Below are 20,134 nucleotides of genomic sequence, written 5' to 3' on the forward strand. Positions count from 1 at the left end.
GCGCCGAAGCCGTTGAGTCCGGTGCAGATAGCGTCTCCACCGAGACCGGCGGTGATACAGTGCCTCCCGTCGACTCCAGAGACCTTCGCGGCGGCGAGAGACTTAATAGCTCTCACGGAGCCGGCACCGCCTCAACCACCGGCACCGACTGCACCGTTGACTCGCCCGGTCCAGTCGAGGGGGAAACCTGCCTTGATGCGCCCTCCATCGCAAGGGCTGGAACCTCGGCACCGATCCAGGTCCCGAAGCAGGTCCCCACGCCGCTCGCAGTCCCGGCACCGAATATCGCCTCGGCACCGGTCGTACTCGCGGCCAAGATCTTCTTCGCGGCACCGCTCTACGTCTCGGCACCGCTATGATCGTCGGCACCGATCAACGTCGAGACGTAGTTCTCGGCACCGCTACGGTCGACGCTCGACGTCGAGAGGCCGCTCCCGGCACCAGGCATACTCCAGGTCCTCGTCGAGGTCCAGATCCGACTCCCGGCACCGACGAGGTCATCGGCACCGGTCGCGGTCCCGGCACCGATCGCCGGCACCGCGTAGAGATAGATCATCTCCGGACCGGCACCGTGCGGCACCGCAGCCAATGGGAATCGTCTCGACGCTCTCGGCACCGCCGTGGCCATCGAGATCGGTGTCCCACTCCTCGGAGGACCTCTCGAGATCGGCATACCCCCCTCAGGGGCAAGCCGAGGAACAGGACTTGGGCCATTGGCAGGAGATGGCAGAGGACCATTCTCATGGCCCATCTCACTGGTCGTTTTGGACCCCGTGGGCGTACCATCAGGCGCAAGGGGCTCCAATTGCTTCGGCCTCTCGCTCCGGTCACTCCATCAGAGGGGCCCCGGAGTCCACCATTTCGCGGCCTCCGCCAGGGGGCATGGAGGCTTCTGTGTCCGCACCACCTGACGCCCTGGACCCAGGCGCAGGTGATGCTCCAGCCCAGGAACAGAGAGACCAGGACCAGCCCTTGGATCCTGTTCCACCGGAGGCATCTTCCTCTTCTTCTCCGGATGAGGCAGTGGCGGGCACATCGTGCACAGGCCCACCTCCAATAGATCTTCGGGCTCACCAGGATCTTCTGCGCAGGATAGCCCGTAATATGGACCTGCAGGCGGAGGAGATAGTGGAGGTGCACGACCCGATCGTGAATATCCTTGGAGCGGATGCCCCATCGAGGGTGGCGTTACCCCTGATCCGCACGATTCAAACGAATGCGGATACGATATGGCAAACTCCTGCCTCTATCCCACCCACAGCGAGAGGGGTGGAAAGGAAATACTTTGTCCCGTCTAAAGACTACGGGTACTTGTATACCCACCCCCAACCGTGTTCACTGGTGGTGGAATCAGTGAACGCACGAGAGCGCCACGGCCAGCAGGCTACAGCGCCTAAATCAAAAGAGGCTAAGCGGCTCGATTTGTTTGGCCGTAAGGTTTACTCAGCCGGAGGGCTGCAACTTAGAGCGGCGAACCAACAGGCGCTACTGAGCCGCTACAATTTTAACTCCTGGAACTCTATGGGGAAGTTTAAGGAGTTGATTCCCCAGGAGTCCAGGGAAGAGTTTGGAGCCATGGTAGAGGAGGGCAAGAAGGTGGCTCGGACCTCCTTGCAGGCCTCCTTGGACATAGCAGACTCAGCTGCGAGGACCCTGGCGTCGGGTATCGCTATGCGCAGGATCTCCTGGCTTCAGGTTTCGGGTTTGCCTCCGGAGCTGCAGCAAACCCTACAGGATCTGCCCTTTGAGGGACATGGATTGTTCTCAGACAAGACGGACTCTCGCCTGCAGAGCCTCAAGGACTCGAGAACAATCATGCGCTCCCTGGGGATGCATGTTGTGGGCCCTCAGCGCAGACCATTTAGGCCGCAGCCTCAGCGCTTCTACCCCCCCCCCCCCCGCCTCGTCAGAGACAAGACTCGGCCCGGAGGCGAGGGCGAGGTGGTAGGAGAAGATGGGCTGGCCCTCAACCCGGTCAGAACCAGGGGCCACCAAGACCACCTTCAGGTCCTAGACAGAACTTTTGAAGGTGCGGTCGAGGACGGCGCCCCAGTCATCCCCCAGGATCCAGCCCCCTCCTTTCAGGATCGTCTCTCCCACTTCCACCGCGCTTGGTCCCTTATAACTTCGGACTGTTGGGTCCTCCGCACGGTGGAGAGGGGATACGCTATCCAGTTTTCTTCTATCCCCCCCTCCCACCCCCCTTCCCCGTCCCTCTTCAGGGACCCTTCTCACGAGCAACTTCTTATACAGGAGGTTTCTACGCTCCTGGCCATGGGGGCCATAGAGGAGGTTCCGATAGAGTTAAGGGGCAGGGGATTTTATTCCCGTTACTTCCTGATCCCCAAGTCCAAAGGAGGTCGGCGGCCCATCTTGGACTTGCGCGGACTCAACAAATTTGTAGTAAAGTTGAAGTTCCGCATGGTCTCTTTGGGGGCCATTATCCCTTCCCTCGATCCTGGAGACTGGTTCGCCGCCCTCGACATGAAAGACGCATACTTTCACATCTCAATTTACCCACCTCACAGACGCTTCCTGCGATTCGTGGTAAACGCGGTGCACTACCAATTTGCAGTCCTTCCCTTCGGCCTATCCTCGGCCCCAAGAGTGTTCACGAAATGTATGGCTGTCGTGGCAGCGTACCTTCGTCGGCAAGGGATACAGGTGTTCCCGTACCTAGACGACTGGCTGGTACGCGGTCGCACCAAGGAGCAAGTTCAAGCTCACGTCCACATAATAGTGCACACATTCAACGAGTTGGGCATCCTACTCAACAAGGACAAATCCACTCTAGAACCTACCCAGAGAATAGAATTCATAGGCGCAGTTCTAGACTCCAGACGTGCACAAGCCATCCTGCCAGACAACCGATTTGGCACCATCACGAGCCTCATTCAAGGGCTCCAGGCGTTCCCAACTACCACGGTGAGGTCGTGCCTTACCCTGCTGGGTCACATGGCTTCCTGCACGTACGTAACCAGGCATGCCAGACTTCGGCTTCGCCCACTCCAGACCTGGGTGTCGTCAATATATCGACCACATCGGGACAGCCTGAACATGGTGGTCACGGTCCCGATCTCAGTCCTGACCTCCCTCACCTGGTGGCTAGATCACAATGTGGTCTGCGAGGGGATGCCATTTCACGCCCCACAACCCTCTCTGCACCTGGTCACAGACGCTTCATCTCTGGGTTGGGGCGCCCATCTCAACGAACACCATACCCAGGGCCTGTGGACTGCACCCCAGCTAGCCCTGCACATCAATGTTCGGGAACTGATGGCGGTGCGCCTGGCGTGCCAGGCATTTCTCAACCTCCTACGTGGCCGATGTGTGTTAGTTCTCATCGACAACACCACGGCCATGTTTTACATCAACAAGCAAGGAGGAGCACGTTCGTCAATTCTATGCCAAGAGGCCATTCGCCTGTGGGACTTCTGCATCGCCCACTCAATCCATCTCACGGCATCGTTCCTCCCTGGAGTCCAGAACACTCTAGCGGACCGACTCAGCAGGTCCTTCCAGACGCACGAGTGGTCTATCCGTCCGGACATCATACATTCCATCTTCCAAAAGTGGGGGTTTCCCCAGATAGACCTGTTTGCATCTCGAGACAACAGGAAGTGCCACGTGTTCTGCTCCCTACAAGGTCGAGCTCCGGGCTCCCTCTCGGATGCGTTTCTCCTTCCCTGGAAAGACCACCTGTTTTATGCCTTCCCTCCGTTTCCTCTGGTCCACAAGGTACTGCTCAAATTGCGCAGAGACCAGGCACAGGTAATTCTGGTCGCTCCAGCGTGGCCGAGACAACATTGGTACACCACACTGTTGGAACTCTCGGTTCAGACACCGATCCCGCTTCCGTTGTGTCCGGATCTCATCTCTCAGGACCACGGCCGGCTGCGTCACCCCGACCTGCAATCACTCCACCTCACGGCGTGGCTGCTCCATGGTTCACCCAGGCAGAGCAGCAATGCTCGCACTCTGTCCAACAGATTCTGCTGAGCAGTAGGAAGCCCTCAACACGCACCACGTACCTGGCCAAGTGGAAGCGGTTCTCCTGTTGGTGCGAACAACGAGCCATGTCCCCGTTGCAGGCACCCATTCCTCTCATTTTGGAATATCTCCTCTCCCTAAAACAGCAGGGGTTGGCGATATCTTCAGTTAGAGTTCACCTGGCCGCTATATCGGCCTTTCACCCAGGGGAACTCGCGTCCTCGGTATTCTCTAACCCGATGGTCGTTAGATTCCTCAAGGGCTTAGACCGGATGTACCCACAACAACGTCAGCCCGTTCAGACGTGGGACCTCAACCTGGTTCTCTCCAAGCTCACAGGTCCTCCATTCGAGCCACTGGCCACCTGTTCACTTTTGTACCTATCCTGGAAGACAGCCTTCCTTGTAGCCATCACCTCAGCAAGGCGCATTTCTGAACTCAGGGCGCTTACATCCGAGCCCCCTTATACAGTTTTCCATAAGGATAAAGTGCAGCTTCGTCCACATCCTGCCTTTCTCCCTAAGGTGGTTTCTCCTTTTCATATCAACCAGGACATCTTTCTCCCGGTCTTTCATCCCAAACCACATGCCACTCGCCAGGATCAACGTTTGCATTCCCTGGACGTACGAAGGGCCCTGGCCTTCTATATTGACCGCACAAAGCACTTTAGAAAGACGACGCAACTCTTCGTTGCAGTGGCCGACCGAATGAAAGGCTCACCGGTCTCCTCACAACGCCTATCCTCCTGGATTACGTCTTGCATCCGGACTTGCTATGACCTGGCAGGTGTCTCAGCACCGCACCTCACCGCTCACTCCACGAGGGCCCAGGCTTCCTCGACGGCTTTCCTGGCACAAGTTCCGATCCAGGACATTTGTAGAGCAGCGGTTTGGTCATCAGTCCACACATTTACAGCTCACTATGCACTAGTGCAGCAGTTCAGAGACGATGCTGCTTTCGGATCAGCGGTTTTGCACACAGCAATGTCTCACTCCGACCCCACCACCTGAGTTGGGCTTGGGAGTCACCTAATGGAATGGATATGAGCAAGCACTCGAAGAAGAAAAGACGGTTACTCACCGTTGTAACTGTTGTTCTTCGAGATGTGTTGCTCATATCCATTCCAAACCCGCCCCCCGTCCCCACTGTCGGAGTAGCCGGCAAGAAGGAACTGAGGGGGCGCCGGGTCGGCTGGGGTATATATTCAGCGCCATGAAGGCGCCACTCTAGGGGGCTCCACAGCCGACCCGCCCGTGTTGCTAGGGTAGAAAATCTTCCGACGATCGTGCACGCGGCGCGCACACACCTAATGGAATGGATATGAGCAACACATCTCGAAGAACAACAGTTACAACGGTGAGTAACCGTCTTTTCTGCTGCAGAAATAGGGTAGGATTTAAAAAGAAGAACAGGAGTACTTGTGGCACCTTAGAGACTAACAAATTTATTAGAGCATAAGCTTTCGTGGACTACAGCCCACTTCTTCGGATGCATCCGAAGAAGTGGGCTGTAGTCCACGAAAGCTTATGCTCTAATAAATTTGTTAGTCTCTAAGGTGCCACAAGTACTCCTGTTCTTCTTTTTGGTAGGATTTAAGAATCTCATACATGGGGTGCAGAGATCCCCTGCAGATCCTCAGGGGTCATTCAGAGCAGGACAGGAGCAAGGCTGGTAGATCCATTACTGTTCAGATCCACTGGGTCATTCTCCTCCACAGAAGGGAGAGTGCACTGGCTCCAGGGGCTAGAGCAGTCTCGAGAGTGCAGTAACTTCTGCAGACCGCTCCACTGCCATTGTAAGGTCTGGAAAGAAGGCCATTTTCTCCTTCACCCCCACAGAGAAGCTCAGCTTGGCTGTGCTCTGCTTCCAAGATTTGTTCCTTTGTGTCCGGAGGTAAAGGGTGCTGGTTTTATCTCTCTTTCACGCATCTATGGAGACACTTTGAAGCAATTCCATAGGAGATGACTGGCAGAACAAGCCTGTAAAAAAGAATCAGGGAAACCTATGAACCAGCCTGCAGACGGTGCAGAAAACCAGCATGCTTGTGTTACCCGTCAGATCTGAACCACATGCTCACAATTTGTAGAATGCATCTTTGTGTTTTTAATTGGCTGATAAGCTTTGGGAAACAAGAATAAGATATCAAAATAAACTTTGATTCGGTTAACTGGCTCCCCATAAATACAAATGATTAAGTGCTAAATGAGTCAGTCCAGTCAGGACAAGTTCCAATCACATGTCTGTTTTTCACATGAATGTAAATTTTCATTGTGAAGTTGTTAAGACTAAAAGAGGCTTTTATAGCAGATCCATGATTCTCTAAAACTTCTGTCATCCCTTGTCAAACATTGTTTTCAAACATTGCACAGCTGCTATATGTGCAGGGCCATATGAACACGTGTGCTGGTTTCACAGACCTAAATTGTACAACTGTTGTATAAATAGTGAAAATTGTCAAAACAAGCAGCTGGCGGCTAAGGCAGTGGTTTTGTCTTGGTAGATATGTATTTTGAATCACACCCTACTGGCTCTCTAGTCATTGTGATTCCACTGGGCTTCCAAGTTCCCACCCAAAGAGTTCAGCCTATCCCAAAACTTGATCATGTGACTTCAGTTCAGGCCGGGACACTTGAATTTAACACATCAAAGATCATTCATTTTGTTCTGGTTGACAAGGCTGAGACAAACTCATTGCCCTGTTAATGGGAGGGGGAGAATAAGGGCAGTTTCCCATCAGAAGTTGTAAAATAACCCAGAATCAATACTGTAGCTTGGGGGGAAGGGCAGCGCAAAAACTGTTCAAAGATTCGCTGCTATAAAATTGCATTAAAAACCTTTGATCTCAAAGCACATGGGAATGACATTAGTTCTAGGACAACACACACAAGAACAGTGGATTTTGGGCTACTTCTAATGGCTTCGGGGATCGGGGGAGGAAGCTTGGAAGTTTTAACCCCTAAAACCATTTAAATTTGTTTATGGCCATGGTTTTGTGTTCATGAATTGAGGGCGTCAGATGAAATGCCAGAGATGTTCTATAGTTTAACTGTGCTCTCAAGGTTCACATCGTTCTTTTCTGACTGACGTGGCTTTCTGAAAGATTTATGAAAATGAACAAAGATTTTCCACTGACCTTCAGATTTTGATGCAAATGCCAGTTAGGATTTCATTTATCCTGTGGCTTTTAGTAGAAGAGCTTTGTGCCTTTTGTCAAGCTCACGTGCTGAACTATTCTGCAGCCCAAAAAGTTTTAATGGAAATGAGTAGATGGTGCAGTGATTACAGCATTAGCCTCTAGGAGCTGGTACAGTTCCTGTCTGAGACAACTGTATGAAATCAGTGCTCGTTAGCTCAGCATAACGTCTGCGGATAGATTTCCCATTCCCATCTGCTTTCTAAAATCCCAGCAATAGGAAAAGCATCAAGACCCCCTAATTAAGAGGGGAGATTGGCCCACAAGTGGGAATAGTTCTCAGAGAGAGCAGGAAATGCTGCAAGGTTCCCCTCACAGATGTTGCTTATCATCATTCCCTCGAGTGTGTGTAGGGGGATTTGCTTTTCCATGGAAGGAGAAGTAGTTTGGCTCCTAAAACTCATGGATACCGGGTAATCTGCTGGTAACAGGGCTTTTGCCATGAGGCTCCTGAACCTCCACCCACTCTAGCCCCTGCCTCCTCTGCCCTCTTCTGATCCCATGATGGCACAGCTCTCTTGTTGCTTTGACAACAGTGTGGAGGACTTCTCTCCTGGCCAGTTACTCAAGAACTCATTGGGGCCTGATATCTGCAAAAAGCAGCTCTCCTCCCCAATTCCAGGCTACTCCCCTCCCTGGCTTGGATCCCCAACTCTCTCAGAATCCCCATGAAAAAGGTTTCTAGAGACAAAAAGGAGAACAGTGTTACCAAGATGGCATTCCCCACATGCTCCGGGAATCCACTGAACAATTGTCCCCTCAGCCCCTGGACGCAACCTGGATTATTCCATATGATCCCACAAGTATAGTGGCTGACATAATTCAAAACACTCCTCGTCTGCCTCCTGTCAGCATTGGGCTGTCATTTGACCTAGCTAGCACGTACTTAAAAACAGCAGGCTGAATCCTGTGCTCCTTAATCCCCCCCACAGAACTCCCGCTGAAATCCAGAGGAGCTGTGCCTGACTAGGGATTATAGAATTTGGCCCAGATTTCCTATGCTGGCAGAGGAAATCACCCCTTCCTTTGACAGTATAAGGTAACTGCACTGGGTAAGCCTTAACACAGAGAGTACATTTTACACCTTGTTAATCAATAGAGAAACAACACCTGTCATTTCAAGTTGGTTTCACAGCATGGGGGTTGGAGAATAATAAATAATAATAATGTGTTCATGCTGAAGGCTCTAATCCTGCCATTTATTGTGTCCTAAGAGAGGCTGCCTTCCTGCTACTTTCCTCTTGGTGCATGTTGATCTGAAAAACTATCAGGTTACTTCGTGGGATTCTTTTATTGTTATTAATCCATTACCTTCTTTCTTTGGGTATCAAGGCTTCAGACTAAATTTGTTAGTCTCTAAGGTGCCACAAGTACTCCTGTTCTTTAAGGCTTCAGCACTTTTTTCTGGCCAAATTCCATACAGCAAATATAGCTGTAGTGATATTAGTTGAATATGAAGATGTTGGGATCTTTTAACATTTACTTAAAAAGAAAAGGAATAGCAAGAAGAAGATGGGCTTAATGATGTTAGAACTGGTCTCATGTTTCCTGAATGTGAATAGTTTGGTTTCTAGAGAAACCAAACAAAACCTGAACGTTCGTCATACTTTTTCCTCTTGGGTCCTTTTTAAAATATTATTTGTCAGCATTGGGCAAATGAGTGGTCTTTTAGCATGTGTTAATTAAAATGCATTAATTAACATGATATAACACTACTCAGTTTCCCAGTGTAGACAAACCCAAAGAGTTGTGTGAAGTTTGTCCATTGACAAGACATTACTGGTGTTTAATGGTAATTGGAGATAGACTTTCCCACATTCTCTGAAGGTCTGCACTATTGGGGTATGTCGGACCAAGGCATGGAAGCAAGTTCCAGAGTTAATAAGTTTCTGCTGAGAGCTGCTCTGCCCCCAGCCATCAGCCAAACAAATCCATGAACTCTCAGCACAAACATCCTTTCCCAACTAAGCTCAACTGTCAAATAAGAGAGCGTGAGGAGAGATGATCGCTAAAGAATATCCCTTAAATACGTAACAATGCATGAACTTCCGCAACGGATTTCCTGAAATAAACAGATTGTTCAGGACATTCTGAGGCTTGGATTCTGCAAGCTGCAGTGTGGGGGTGGACCCCTACATCCAGGTGTGCAGGTTTGGGGCCTATATGTGGTCTACAGTTCTTTATGTCTCTAATACAGCGCTGTATAGAACAAAATAATCAGCTGAGTATACTGAAAAAGGTACTGTTCAACTAGAAACCTAGTAATGGGAGACGAGATTCAGATCTCCTCGCAGCAGAACATGAAAGGTAACAAACTGGATGCGTTTAAAATTCAATAGGTAGCCTGATAATATCTGGAAGCTGTGAAACCTTATATTTGATTAGAATGTGACCCCCTCTTCCCAGCAAATGAACCAAGCCATCAGATATTTTAAAATCCTCCTGACTTAAAGTCTCAAATAATTGAAAGGCTCAGAATGCGGAATACGATGGGTCTCACTTCTGAAACCGTAGAGACTGGATTCTGCGCTGAAAATTCCAAAGAAGCACTCTCTCTGCTAGGACTGCTGGAAAAGATATGAACAATGGGGGCCTTGTTCCCAGTGCAGAATGAGAGGTGTGGTTTTAAAAGCCAGAGCTGGGAGAAGTTCAGACTTTCTAACGGTCCCATTGTAACTGGGCCATGGAAACTTTCATTGTTTTGGGTGGTGTCTGGGAATAGTGGAAAGACCCAGTTAGCCAGATCTAGGAGAATCAACAGCATTTAATCACATTCTGATTCTGCTAGAGGCATAATTAGCTGCCTGAACAGCTTTAATAAGTTGATTAAAGAACTGCATAGTGTGAAATAACCATCGCCTATTGAGATCAACAGTAAAAGTAAAATAAACTGTCAAATGTTGAGCCCAGGCTGAGTGGAGAGAATAGGTGCATCTTCACTGCACGCGTCTTTCGGAGGTGTGCATATCCCTGTAGCCCCCCACTACTCCTCAGCACAGCTAGAAATAGCAGTGCAGCTGGTGCGGCATGGGTTAGGTGAGTAAAGACACGCCTGAAGAGTGTGCGTGTGTACATACCCTGCATGGCTCTCCATTCACCCAAGCCATGCCTCCTAGGGTATATTTAAAAATTGTATTAAGGTGATGTTTTAAAAAAGTGAATGTTACAGAGTTTAAGCATAGACGTTTCTGGGTTTATCAGGAAATAACGTACAGATTATCCACGGGTGTGAAGTTCAGTTTAAGATCGGCTGGCGTAAGGAATACATAATCTGCAATATCCCCGATTGGGGGTAAAAGGTTGACGGATTAAAGTACAGACATTGAGATATTAGGGTACGTTGTTCAGTGTAGAGTATAATGATTGGATAAGATGATGAGGATGGATTGACCCTCATTTGGTGAGTTTAAACGTTCAGTGAGTTTATGGTTCCAGTTCATAATAGATAATGTTTTCACCCCTCAGCTCACAACTAAACACCAGCGGCTGGCGCATGTCAGCTGTCTCGGACTCATGGAACTCAGGCTATGAGGCTATTTAACTGCGGTGTGGATGTTTGGGCTCAGGCTGGAGCCCAGGCTCTGTGACCCAGCTCAGCCTTTCCCCTCTGCCTCCCCCTGCCAGAGCTTTTCACTGACATGTAGCTACACACCACAGTGTGAATGAAGCCTGCTTCCCACTGTGGCATCTAGCTACTCGTACCAAAAGTGTAATGTAGACAAAAGTAATGTAGATGTCACCAATATGTTTGTATCAGTGACACTGGGGGACGTGCCCTGCCCGTGATCTGCCCACAGAAAGGACATGCCAAGGAGTGATCCCTATGTGGATCAAGGGCCCTATGATGGCTGCCTTGGTTCTCTTAAACACAATAAAAGGAGTTCCCAAGGCAAGGTGTGTCCCACAGGCATTAACCTTGCATGAAACAGTTTAAGCAGGCATCTCTTTTGTTGTACTTTGTCTGACTTTGCAGCAGGATAGGACTTTGTTACTGTTAAAATGCATCTTAAAAAGTCAAGTATTGAAAAGTAACTAGACGCTCTGTTCAGTGTCATTTAAATAGTCCCAGGGTAATGACAGATAATTGTCTGTGGGTAATTGCCTGGAGTGTGAAGGAGCTTGGCAGCTGGATACCACCTGAGGATCTTGCAATATGGGGTAATCCTGCAGTCAATGAAGATAGCTCCAGGGCGCAATGCAAAGCTGCCCTAATTTGGGGCAGGATATGGGCCGCTGCCTTGAGTTATTTAAGGCCAATTTTGCAGTCTTTATCCAAGCTAACTTTCCTTTAGATTGTTGCCTAAAGATTGCAGGATTCTGGCCACTTAAAGCATTTGTTTGCAAGTGTGAATCCACCCATGTAAGAATGTTTTGTAAATCTTCTTTCCTTTGCTAACATCCAGTATGAATGTGTTCTTTGCTAAAAGATGTCTTAAACTTTGTAAATTAGTCTGTGCACCTTCAGTTACAGACAGGGAAGTCCACCCTGTATTTCTGTTTACCATGTTATTAGCATGTAACTGTGCTTATGTTAAAACACAGTGAGCCATGTTATCATACTGGATCTGAGTTGCATAGGATTCTGGAAGTGCCCCAATGGGAAGAGGTCTATTCTCAAACGTAATGCAAACTAAAAAAACCCAACAAATTCTGGAATAAATATTTCTACTAGCATCTGGTCACCTCATCTCAAAAAGAATATAGTGGAACTGGAAAAGGTTCAAAGAAAGGCAACAAAAATGATTAAGGGTATGGAAGAGCTTCCATGCCAAGAGAGGTTAAAAAGACTGGGATTGTTCATCTTAGAAAAGAGACGACAAAGGTGAGATATGACAGGGATCTATAAAATCATGAATAGTATGGAGAAAATGAATAAGGAAGTGTTATTTACGCCTTTACATGAAAAATAAAGGGCACCTGATGAAATTAATAGGCAGCAGGTTTAAAACAAACAAGAGGAAATATTTTTTCACACAATGCACAGTAAACCTGTGGAACTTGTTGTCATGAGGCCAAAAATATAACAGGGTTCAAAAAAAGAATTATATAGGGTCAGGAAGGATAGGTTCATCAATGGGTATTAGCCAAAATGGTCAGGAATGTAGCCGCATCCTCGGGCCATCCATAAACTCCAGCTACCAGAAGCTGGGACTGAATGACAGGGGTGGATCACTCAGAATTGCCCTGATCCGTTCATTTAGGGTAATCAGATGTCCTGATTTTATAGGGACAGTCCCAATTTTTGGGTCTTTTTCTTATATACGCTGCCCCCACCCCCTGTCCCAATTTTTCACATTTGCTGTCTGGTCACACTACGTTCATTCCCTCAGAAGTATCTAGCATTGGCCATTGTCAGAGAGAGGATACAGGGCTAGATGGACCATTGATCTATCCCAGCATGGCTGTTCTTATGAGAGCCAGGAACCTTGAGCCTCCAGTCTCAACCCTGAACTCATTTAATTGTTGAGATGGGCCCTTAAAAAGGCTAATTCAGGGGATGAGCTTTTCTTCCCCCATTCCAAACTCCACTATTCCCGCCAGCTTCCGTCTCCTGCTTCCAAGCAGCTCACATTGGCAAGAAGCTCTCCAGCGAGTCACTGAATCAAGCTCTTAAGGAGCTTCACAATGAAAAGAATTTTCTCCTCAGCACAATGAGACTATATTTCTTCTCAACAGATATGCCAGTAGCACCTGGTCATCTATCACAGAGGCCATTCTACACTGTTCTCCAGCCAAGTTTCACTTCAATGCCTGATTTAGGAACAGGACTCCCTGAGAGGTTTCAGAGTAGCAGCCGTGTTAATCTGTATCCGCAAAAAGAACAGGAGTACTTGTGGCACCTTAGAGTCTAACAAATTTATTAGAGCATAAGCTTTCGTGGGGCTACTGCCCACTTCTTCGGATGCATCTAATAAATTTGTTAGTCTCTAAGGTGCCACAAGTACTCCTGTTCTTTTTGAGAGGTTTCAGGATCTCTGAGAAAATTAAACGGGACCCTCCTCAAGTCCAAGTGCCCATCAACTTTCAGGTCATATTACAGTACTTGGAACTCCTTCTCCCATTGTTCCTTAGAGTATGACTATTAAATTCTTCTTCAAGTGATGATCCCGATGTGTATCCCACATGTGAATGAGCATGCATGCCATGCACCTGGGTCCAGAAATTCTTCAGAACCGTGTCCGTTGACCCGCACATGCACAGTAGCCTCCCTCATGCTCCCGACCGAGAATATAAGAGACAGTGCGGATTGATGCTTCTGTAGTTCCTTCTTGTTGCCATATGGCCTGAGTCAGAATCATGTCCTTCTTCAATGCATGCATAACCTGTAAAGTAAAATCCTTGTAAATAGTTTTATATCTTAGCGTAGTAGTTATAGTTAGTATAGTATGAGCAGCAAAGAGTCCTGTGGCACCTTATAGACTAACAGACGTATTGGAGCATGAGCTTTCATGGGTGAATACCCACTTCGTCGGATGCACCCACGAAAGCTCATGCTCCAATATGTCTGTTAGTCTATAAGGTGCCATAGGACTCTTTGCTGCTTTTACAGATCCAGACTAACACGGCTACCCCTCTGATACTTAGTATAGTATATAATTAGTATAGAATAGTCATGTCTGTCGTCCCCCCACCCCCCGCAAAGTCAAGGGAAATCCTCCCTGGCCCCAGGACTATGCCCAGAGTCCCAGGGTTCAAGAATTGCATCTTCTGCCCTTGCTCCTTCTCCATCAGAGATGAGCATCCATGGTCCCTGTACTGTCTGGGCGAGGCACATCTCTCTGCAAAGTGCAGTATCTGTCGATCCTTCTTTCCCAAAACTAGAGAGGTCCAAGAGCTCTGACTAAAAAAGTTGCTGGTGGAGCAGGCAGTGAACTGCGGTGCACTGGTGTCTATCTCTATTAGGCCACATGGCTGCATGCACTTGCATGCCGTTCACCAGACTTCACTTGTGGTGCCTCCAAGCTTGGATCCACTCCACCTACCAACCAAACAGGCATCGCATTGACTCCCCCATGACTGTTCCCACCAGAGTTCTCACCTCCTTCGTTTGGTGGTCCAACCCAAACAAAGTCATGGCAGGGACTCCCTTCAGCCCTCCCATACCAAGGGCCACCATCTTGACAGAAGTTCCCTTACTGGGTGGGAGTGCTCACCTGGACTACCACATTGCTTGGGATACCTGGACCCCAAGAGAGGCCAGGCTATCCATAAACTTACTGGAACTGAGAGAGTTCCAGCTTGTGTGCAAGACCTTCCTTCTCCTCATACGCTCGCTCCATGTGGAGATAATATCACCACAGTGGTCTATATAAACAAACAGGGAGGAGTGAGATCTCGTCTCCCCTGCCTGAAAGCAGTCAGACTTTGGAACTGGTGTATCAGAAACCACATTAGAATACAGGCCGCATATCTCCCAGGTGTTCATAACTCCCTGGCAGACAAATTAAGCTGCAGCTTCTCTGTAGACCTTGAATGGGAGATCCACGACACAGTTCTAACCAACACATTCACACAATGGGCCACTCCACTATGGGACCTCTTTGCATCTCAAACGAACAGGAAACTTCCTATGTATTGCTCCATGGGAGCCACAGGCTACGATTTCCAAGGCGACGCTCTCCCGAATGGACAACCTCAGATACGCCTTTCCTCCCATCTCCCCACTACTACAAGTTGTTTGGAAGAACCATTGCAACAGAGCCACCATCATCCTAGCATGCTATTGGACCAGACAGTTCCGTTTCACAGAACTCCTAATGATGGCTGCACGCCCATTTATCAGGATTTCCAAACCCAGGATAGGGGGAAAATCAAGCATCCCAACCCAGGTTCACTCCACCTCCTGGCCTGGTGTTTGGAAGTGCATCGGAAATCGAATGTTCAGGTTCCACCCCGTTCAGGAAATCCTTAACCAAAGTAGAAAAGATTCTACTAGCACCTGCTACCTGGCTAAGTGATGGCGCTTTTTGGCCTGGGCACATCATCACCAACATTCGCTTGATACTGTGGGCATCCCAGTTATCCTAGATTATCTCCTCTCCTTAAAGCCTTCAGATCTGGCCCTCAATTTGCGCTGGGTACACCCATCAGCGATTGATGCCTTCCTCTCTCCAGTGCAGGGATGATCTGTCAGTATGCACCTGGCTACTGTGCGATTTATGAAGGGCTTGAGCAGGACCTTCCCACCGATCATTAACCCTATGTCTCAATGGGACCGTAACCTTGTTCGGTCAATGCTCACAAGTCCACTCTTCGAACTTATGGCAGCATGCGCCATGATAACCCACCTGACCATGAAGGTGGTGATCTTAGTTGCCATCACTTCGGCCAGAAGAGTCAGTGAGCTAGGAGCCATGATGGCAGACCCTCCTCATACAAGTATTTCACAAAGAGAAGGTCTCCTTTAGGTTACACCCCAAATTCCTCCCCAAAATTGCTGCTGAGTTTCACATCAATCCCCGTCAATACATTTACCTGTATTTTTCGCAAAACCCCATGCCTCTGCTGAAGACAAGAGACTTTACTCCCTCATTGTCAGGTGTGCCCTGACATTCTGTCTGCAAACAACCAAACCCCTCACACAATCGCTAAGACTCTTTGCTGTTTTGAGAACAGGAGTACTTGTGGCACCTTAGAGACTAACACATTTATTAGAGCATAAGCTTTCGTGGACTACAGCCCACTTCTTCAGCGTCCTGAAACTCACTTAGAAATCCTCTCTGAGGATATGGCTTGATCCCAAGATCTTTCTACCATGGCAACAAACTTTCTCTGTCCTGGGGGCAGTGTTCCCTCTAATTTTTCTCACCCATGTGCGGAATGAATTTTGTTATGTGCACCGATATGGAGGTGATGTGTCACCTTCATATCCGTGCACATAACAAAATTCATGTGGTGGGGGTGGGGCTGAGGGATTCGGAGTTTGGGAGGGGGCTCAGGGCTGAAGCAGAGGGTTGGGGTGCAGGTGTGTGAGGGCTCTGGCTGGGGGTGTGGGCTCTGGGGTGTGGCCAGGGATGGGGGGTTTGGGGTACAGGAGGGTGCTCTGGGGCTAAGCAGAGAGAGAGGACTCCCCCCAGCTCTCTCTCCCCACAGCAGCACCTGGGCTGGAGGGGAGAGGCGCCTCTTGCCGCTGCGATGTGTCTGGGACTGGGGCTGCAGGATAGACGCCTCTCCCCCATCCACAGCAGGTCTGGGACAGGGGCCGGGCTGGGCTGCTCCAGCTGCGCCTGGGGCTGGGCCGTGCTGCCCCGGCAGATCCGAGTGCCCCAGCTGCAGTAGGTCCGGGCCGCATCCCTGTTGGGGCTGGGGGAGGAGCGCCCCGGCAGGCCCCTAGGCAGGTTCTCTGAGACCCTGCACAGGGCTAAATAGGCTGCTGTGCGGCCACACAGCTTTCAGGGAACTTAGCCTGGGGGTATTACAGCTCACTCAGCGCGAACACAAGCTGCCTCCACAACATCCTTATTGGATGTTCCACTGCAGGACATTTGCAGGGCAGCAACTTGGAGCTCTTTCCACACATTCACGACACACTCTGCTCTAACTCAAGCTGCAACTGTGGATGCAGCTGTAAGGATGACAGTACTACAAGCATCTCTGCTACCAGCTTCCCCTCACCCTCCTCCAGTCAGAACACCATTTGCCAGTCACCCACATATGGAATATACTTGGGGACTATCACTCGAAGAAGAAATGGAGGTTACTTAGGGCTTGTCAACACTACAAAATAAGGTTGACTTAAGTTAGGTCGACCTACAACCACCGTTGTAATTAAATCGGCTGTTGGTGTACCCCCCCTTCCGCCGGTGGTGCGTACCCTCACCAGGAGCCCTTGCACTGACTGAAGTGGGGCATTGACAGCCGAAGTCTGGGGCACTGACAGCTGGGCGGGACTCCCCCACCTAGCCCCAGGGCTGACTAGGTGTCAAAGACATTGTTGCCCTGTGCCGCACGTTCTCATTCCTAATATTCCAGACAAGCCTCATTTTAAAATAGTTCCAAGCTTCACAGGAGTCAGTTCTTGAGCCTTCCCTTTTACTATATCAATAATTTGGCATCCCCTGGGTGTTGTCAGAGACCTGAAATTCTTTCTCAACAGAACTTGAGAGTTTAAAAAAAAATCAAAATGTGTTTGTCAGAAGGATTCCCGTCTTGTGCAGGCCAAAAGGATATGCCTCTCGGAGACTTACCCCAGAATATTAAAGCTTGCTCCACTTGGGATACGTTAACCTCTTGACTGAGAAAAATCAATAAGGTTTGTCAGGCTGTCACCTGTATATCTACACAATCACCCATTTCTCTAGAGTAGATAAAGAAGCGTCTTCAGATGTTGCAGCTAACTGTAATGTAGTGGGAGCAGTCCTCTGGAAACACTAATCAGAGTTAAGGCTAAGATTTTGTCACGGATATTTTTAGTAAAAGTCACGGACAGGTCACGGGCAATAAAGAAAAATTCACGGAAGCCCGTGACCTGTCCCTGACTTTTACTAAAAAATATCCGTGACAAAATGGGGAGCTCAGCTGCGGGGCCCCACACCGCCTGCAGCTGCTCGGCAGCTATGGGGGCCACTCCAAGCTCTGGGGACCCCACCACCCATAGGAGCTTGGAGCTACATGGGCCCCCACTGCCCGCAGCCACTTGGAGCTCTGGGGTACCCCTGCCGCCCATGGTGGCCGGAAGCTCTGGAGATCCCCCACGGCAGTCAGGATTTCCGGGGACCCCTTCCAGGCAGGGGCCTGGCCGCTGCAGGCAGCGTGGGGACCCTGCAGCTCCCAGCAGCTGGGAGGAGGTTGCTGGAAGTCATGGATTCTGTGACTTTTACAACCGCCGTGAAAAAATTGTACTTAATCATAGTCTCCTCTCGGATTTAGCATCTCACACAGTCTGGGTTTCTCAAGTTCTGCTAGGTATGATATTACAGACAATGAGAGACTTGAGCAGAAAGGCAAATTTGTACTTATCAGAGAATTCTGTTTCTGTGACGTCTTTACAGATTCTCCACCAAGAAACCAACCCATTGGCTTGTTCTCAGTAGTAATTAATATCTAGCTCTGACATAATGCTTTTCAGACAAAAGAGATCAGTATCATTTGCCTCCTTTTACAGATGTATATTATTAGTTAGGTTGCCATAGAAAGAGAGTTATCGCCTGGTTAGAGTGGGCTGCTCTAGAGAGGAGGGAAGAGTGACAAAAACTTAGCAGCAGCTTGTCCTAATCACATTGGTGACACGGCCCATGTTCCAGAAGAGGGGAGACACGTCACAGAAATCTAATTCGCTGGTAAAACCAAACGTGCTCTGCCCCAACGCACCAGTAGTGTAATATAGTAATGTCTAACTGTGATTATCATCTCTAATTGGTTCTATTGTGCCTTTGTTCTCACTTTTTCAGATGGGTATGCATTTTCTCAAGAAGAACATGGAGTTGTTTCTCAGTCTCAAGTTGTTCGATCCTACGACACTACCAAACAGAGAGCTGGAGTAGAATAACACAGTTCTTTCCTGGATTGGTGGTGGGAGTAATGAGATTTGGATCAATGCATCCACTGTTAACGCATCCTTGACTAAGGTTGGCAGCAGCAGCCAAAACACCGGAACACTCATTTCTGTGGCCTTAGCCAACACATTTATTATGTTTTCCCCCTGCAGACCTTGAGCACACATTGTGGGGAAATCATTGTTTTAAATCTAGCGCAGTGCTCCGCCTAACTTTTGTTTATGTTGTTATGAAGCATTTGACTGTGCTATGTGAGGTGTGAAATTAAAAACATTATGTTTTACCACTATTTAAAACAGCAGTATAAATTGTTCTGGGAGAAAAGTAAAGAATTTATGTTCCATGAGAAATTGGCCTTTGCTTAATTGGAATGGGGTACTGACATTTCCTGTTTTGTTACTTACAGATTAAGTACACAGAGCTGCATGTGAGTCTTACTCTATAACATTCACTGTTTACTTTAGCTGATTGAATTTTGAAATGGACAAATTAGATATAAACTTTTTGATTGAACAAAACAACACAGTATATGGTAGGCTGGAAAAGTTAAGTGCTTATTTTGCATACCTAGTCATGACAAATTAACACAGTATGGCAATTCAGTCTATAAAATATTTCGTGACCTTTTACAGGATTCTTTATCTTAGCTTTCTTTAAAAAACGTAGTCACATGGAAAGTATCTATAGATTCCCCCATGTCGCATGGCAGGAAAGGTGCAGTGATTGCATGCGTTCTGCACAGAGAATATCCAAAAATATACAACCCCTTTCCAACAGTTTTGTGCATTGTACTTGGATGAGAACTTCAAATCTGGGCACGAGATATCTCTTTTTAAACTACACCGCTACCTCGATATAATGCGACCTGATATAACACGAATTTGGATATAACGCGGTAAAGCAGTGATCCGGGGGGGGGGGGGGGTGCGCACTCTGGTGGATCAAAGCAAGTTCAATATAACACAGTTTCACCTATAACACGGTAAGATTTTTTGGCTCCCGAGGACAGAGTTATATTGGGGTAGAGGAATATATAACAAAACATCAAGAACTGAAATGCTCAGTGTATCTTCCATGTTATTCTGCAGCAAGGAAGCAACCTCCAGCAAAGAGTTGGGTAGTGCAAGGATTATTGGGATTCATAGGAGTGAGCAGGGACAGAAACTGCTTCAACATTTCCTCCCAGTGCTGAGGTTCGCATTCTCCTTTCTAATGTCTGAAAATCTGGTGCCTTTACATCCTCTGCTGGTGAATTCTATGTAAACTCATGGGACAAGAATACATTTTGGACTGTCACATGCCAAAATGTGCATAATGTCTGCGCAAGAAGGGAACGGCTGTGGAAAAGATCAGTGCGCGTTACCAAATTCTCTGTGGCCATGGAGTCTGGAGGGAACTCGTATCCAAAAAAACCCAACTTTGAAATGGGGAAAAAAAGCCTCTTTCTGCCCAATGC

At 48.6% G+C, this 20,134-nt stretch overlaps 1 protein-coding gene across 2 annotated transcripts in view; it reads left to right on the forward strand.

Annotated features, from left to right (window-relative positions):
• The window catches only part of ATP8A2 (ATPase phospholipid transporting 8A2), a 633,600-nt gene extending 614,253 nt beyond the window's left edge, over positions 1-19,347 (forward strand). For both annotated transcript variants that reach the window (XM_054015410.1, XM_054015411.1), the window contains exon 37: positions 18,574-19,347. In XM_054015410.1, coding sequence (XP_053871385.1) covers positions 18,574-18,671 — 98 coding nt within the window. In that variant the 3' untranslated portion in view covers positions 18,672-19,347. The remainder of the gene's footprint in view (positions 1-18,573) is intronic.
• The last annotated feature ends 787 nt before the right edge of the window (positions 19,348-20,134 follow it).

The sequence above is a fragment of the Malaclemys terrapin genome, chromosome 1, assembly GCF_027887155.1.
Source record: "Malaclemys terrapin pileata isolate rMalTer1 chromosome 1, rMalTer1.hap1, whole genome shotgun sequence".
Classification (NCBI taxonomy): domain Eukaryota; kingdom Metazoa; phylum Chordata; order Testudines; family Emydidae; genus Malaclemys; species Malaclemys terrapin.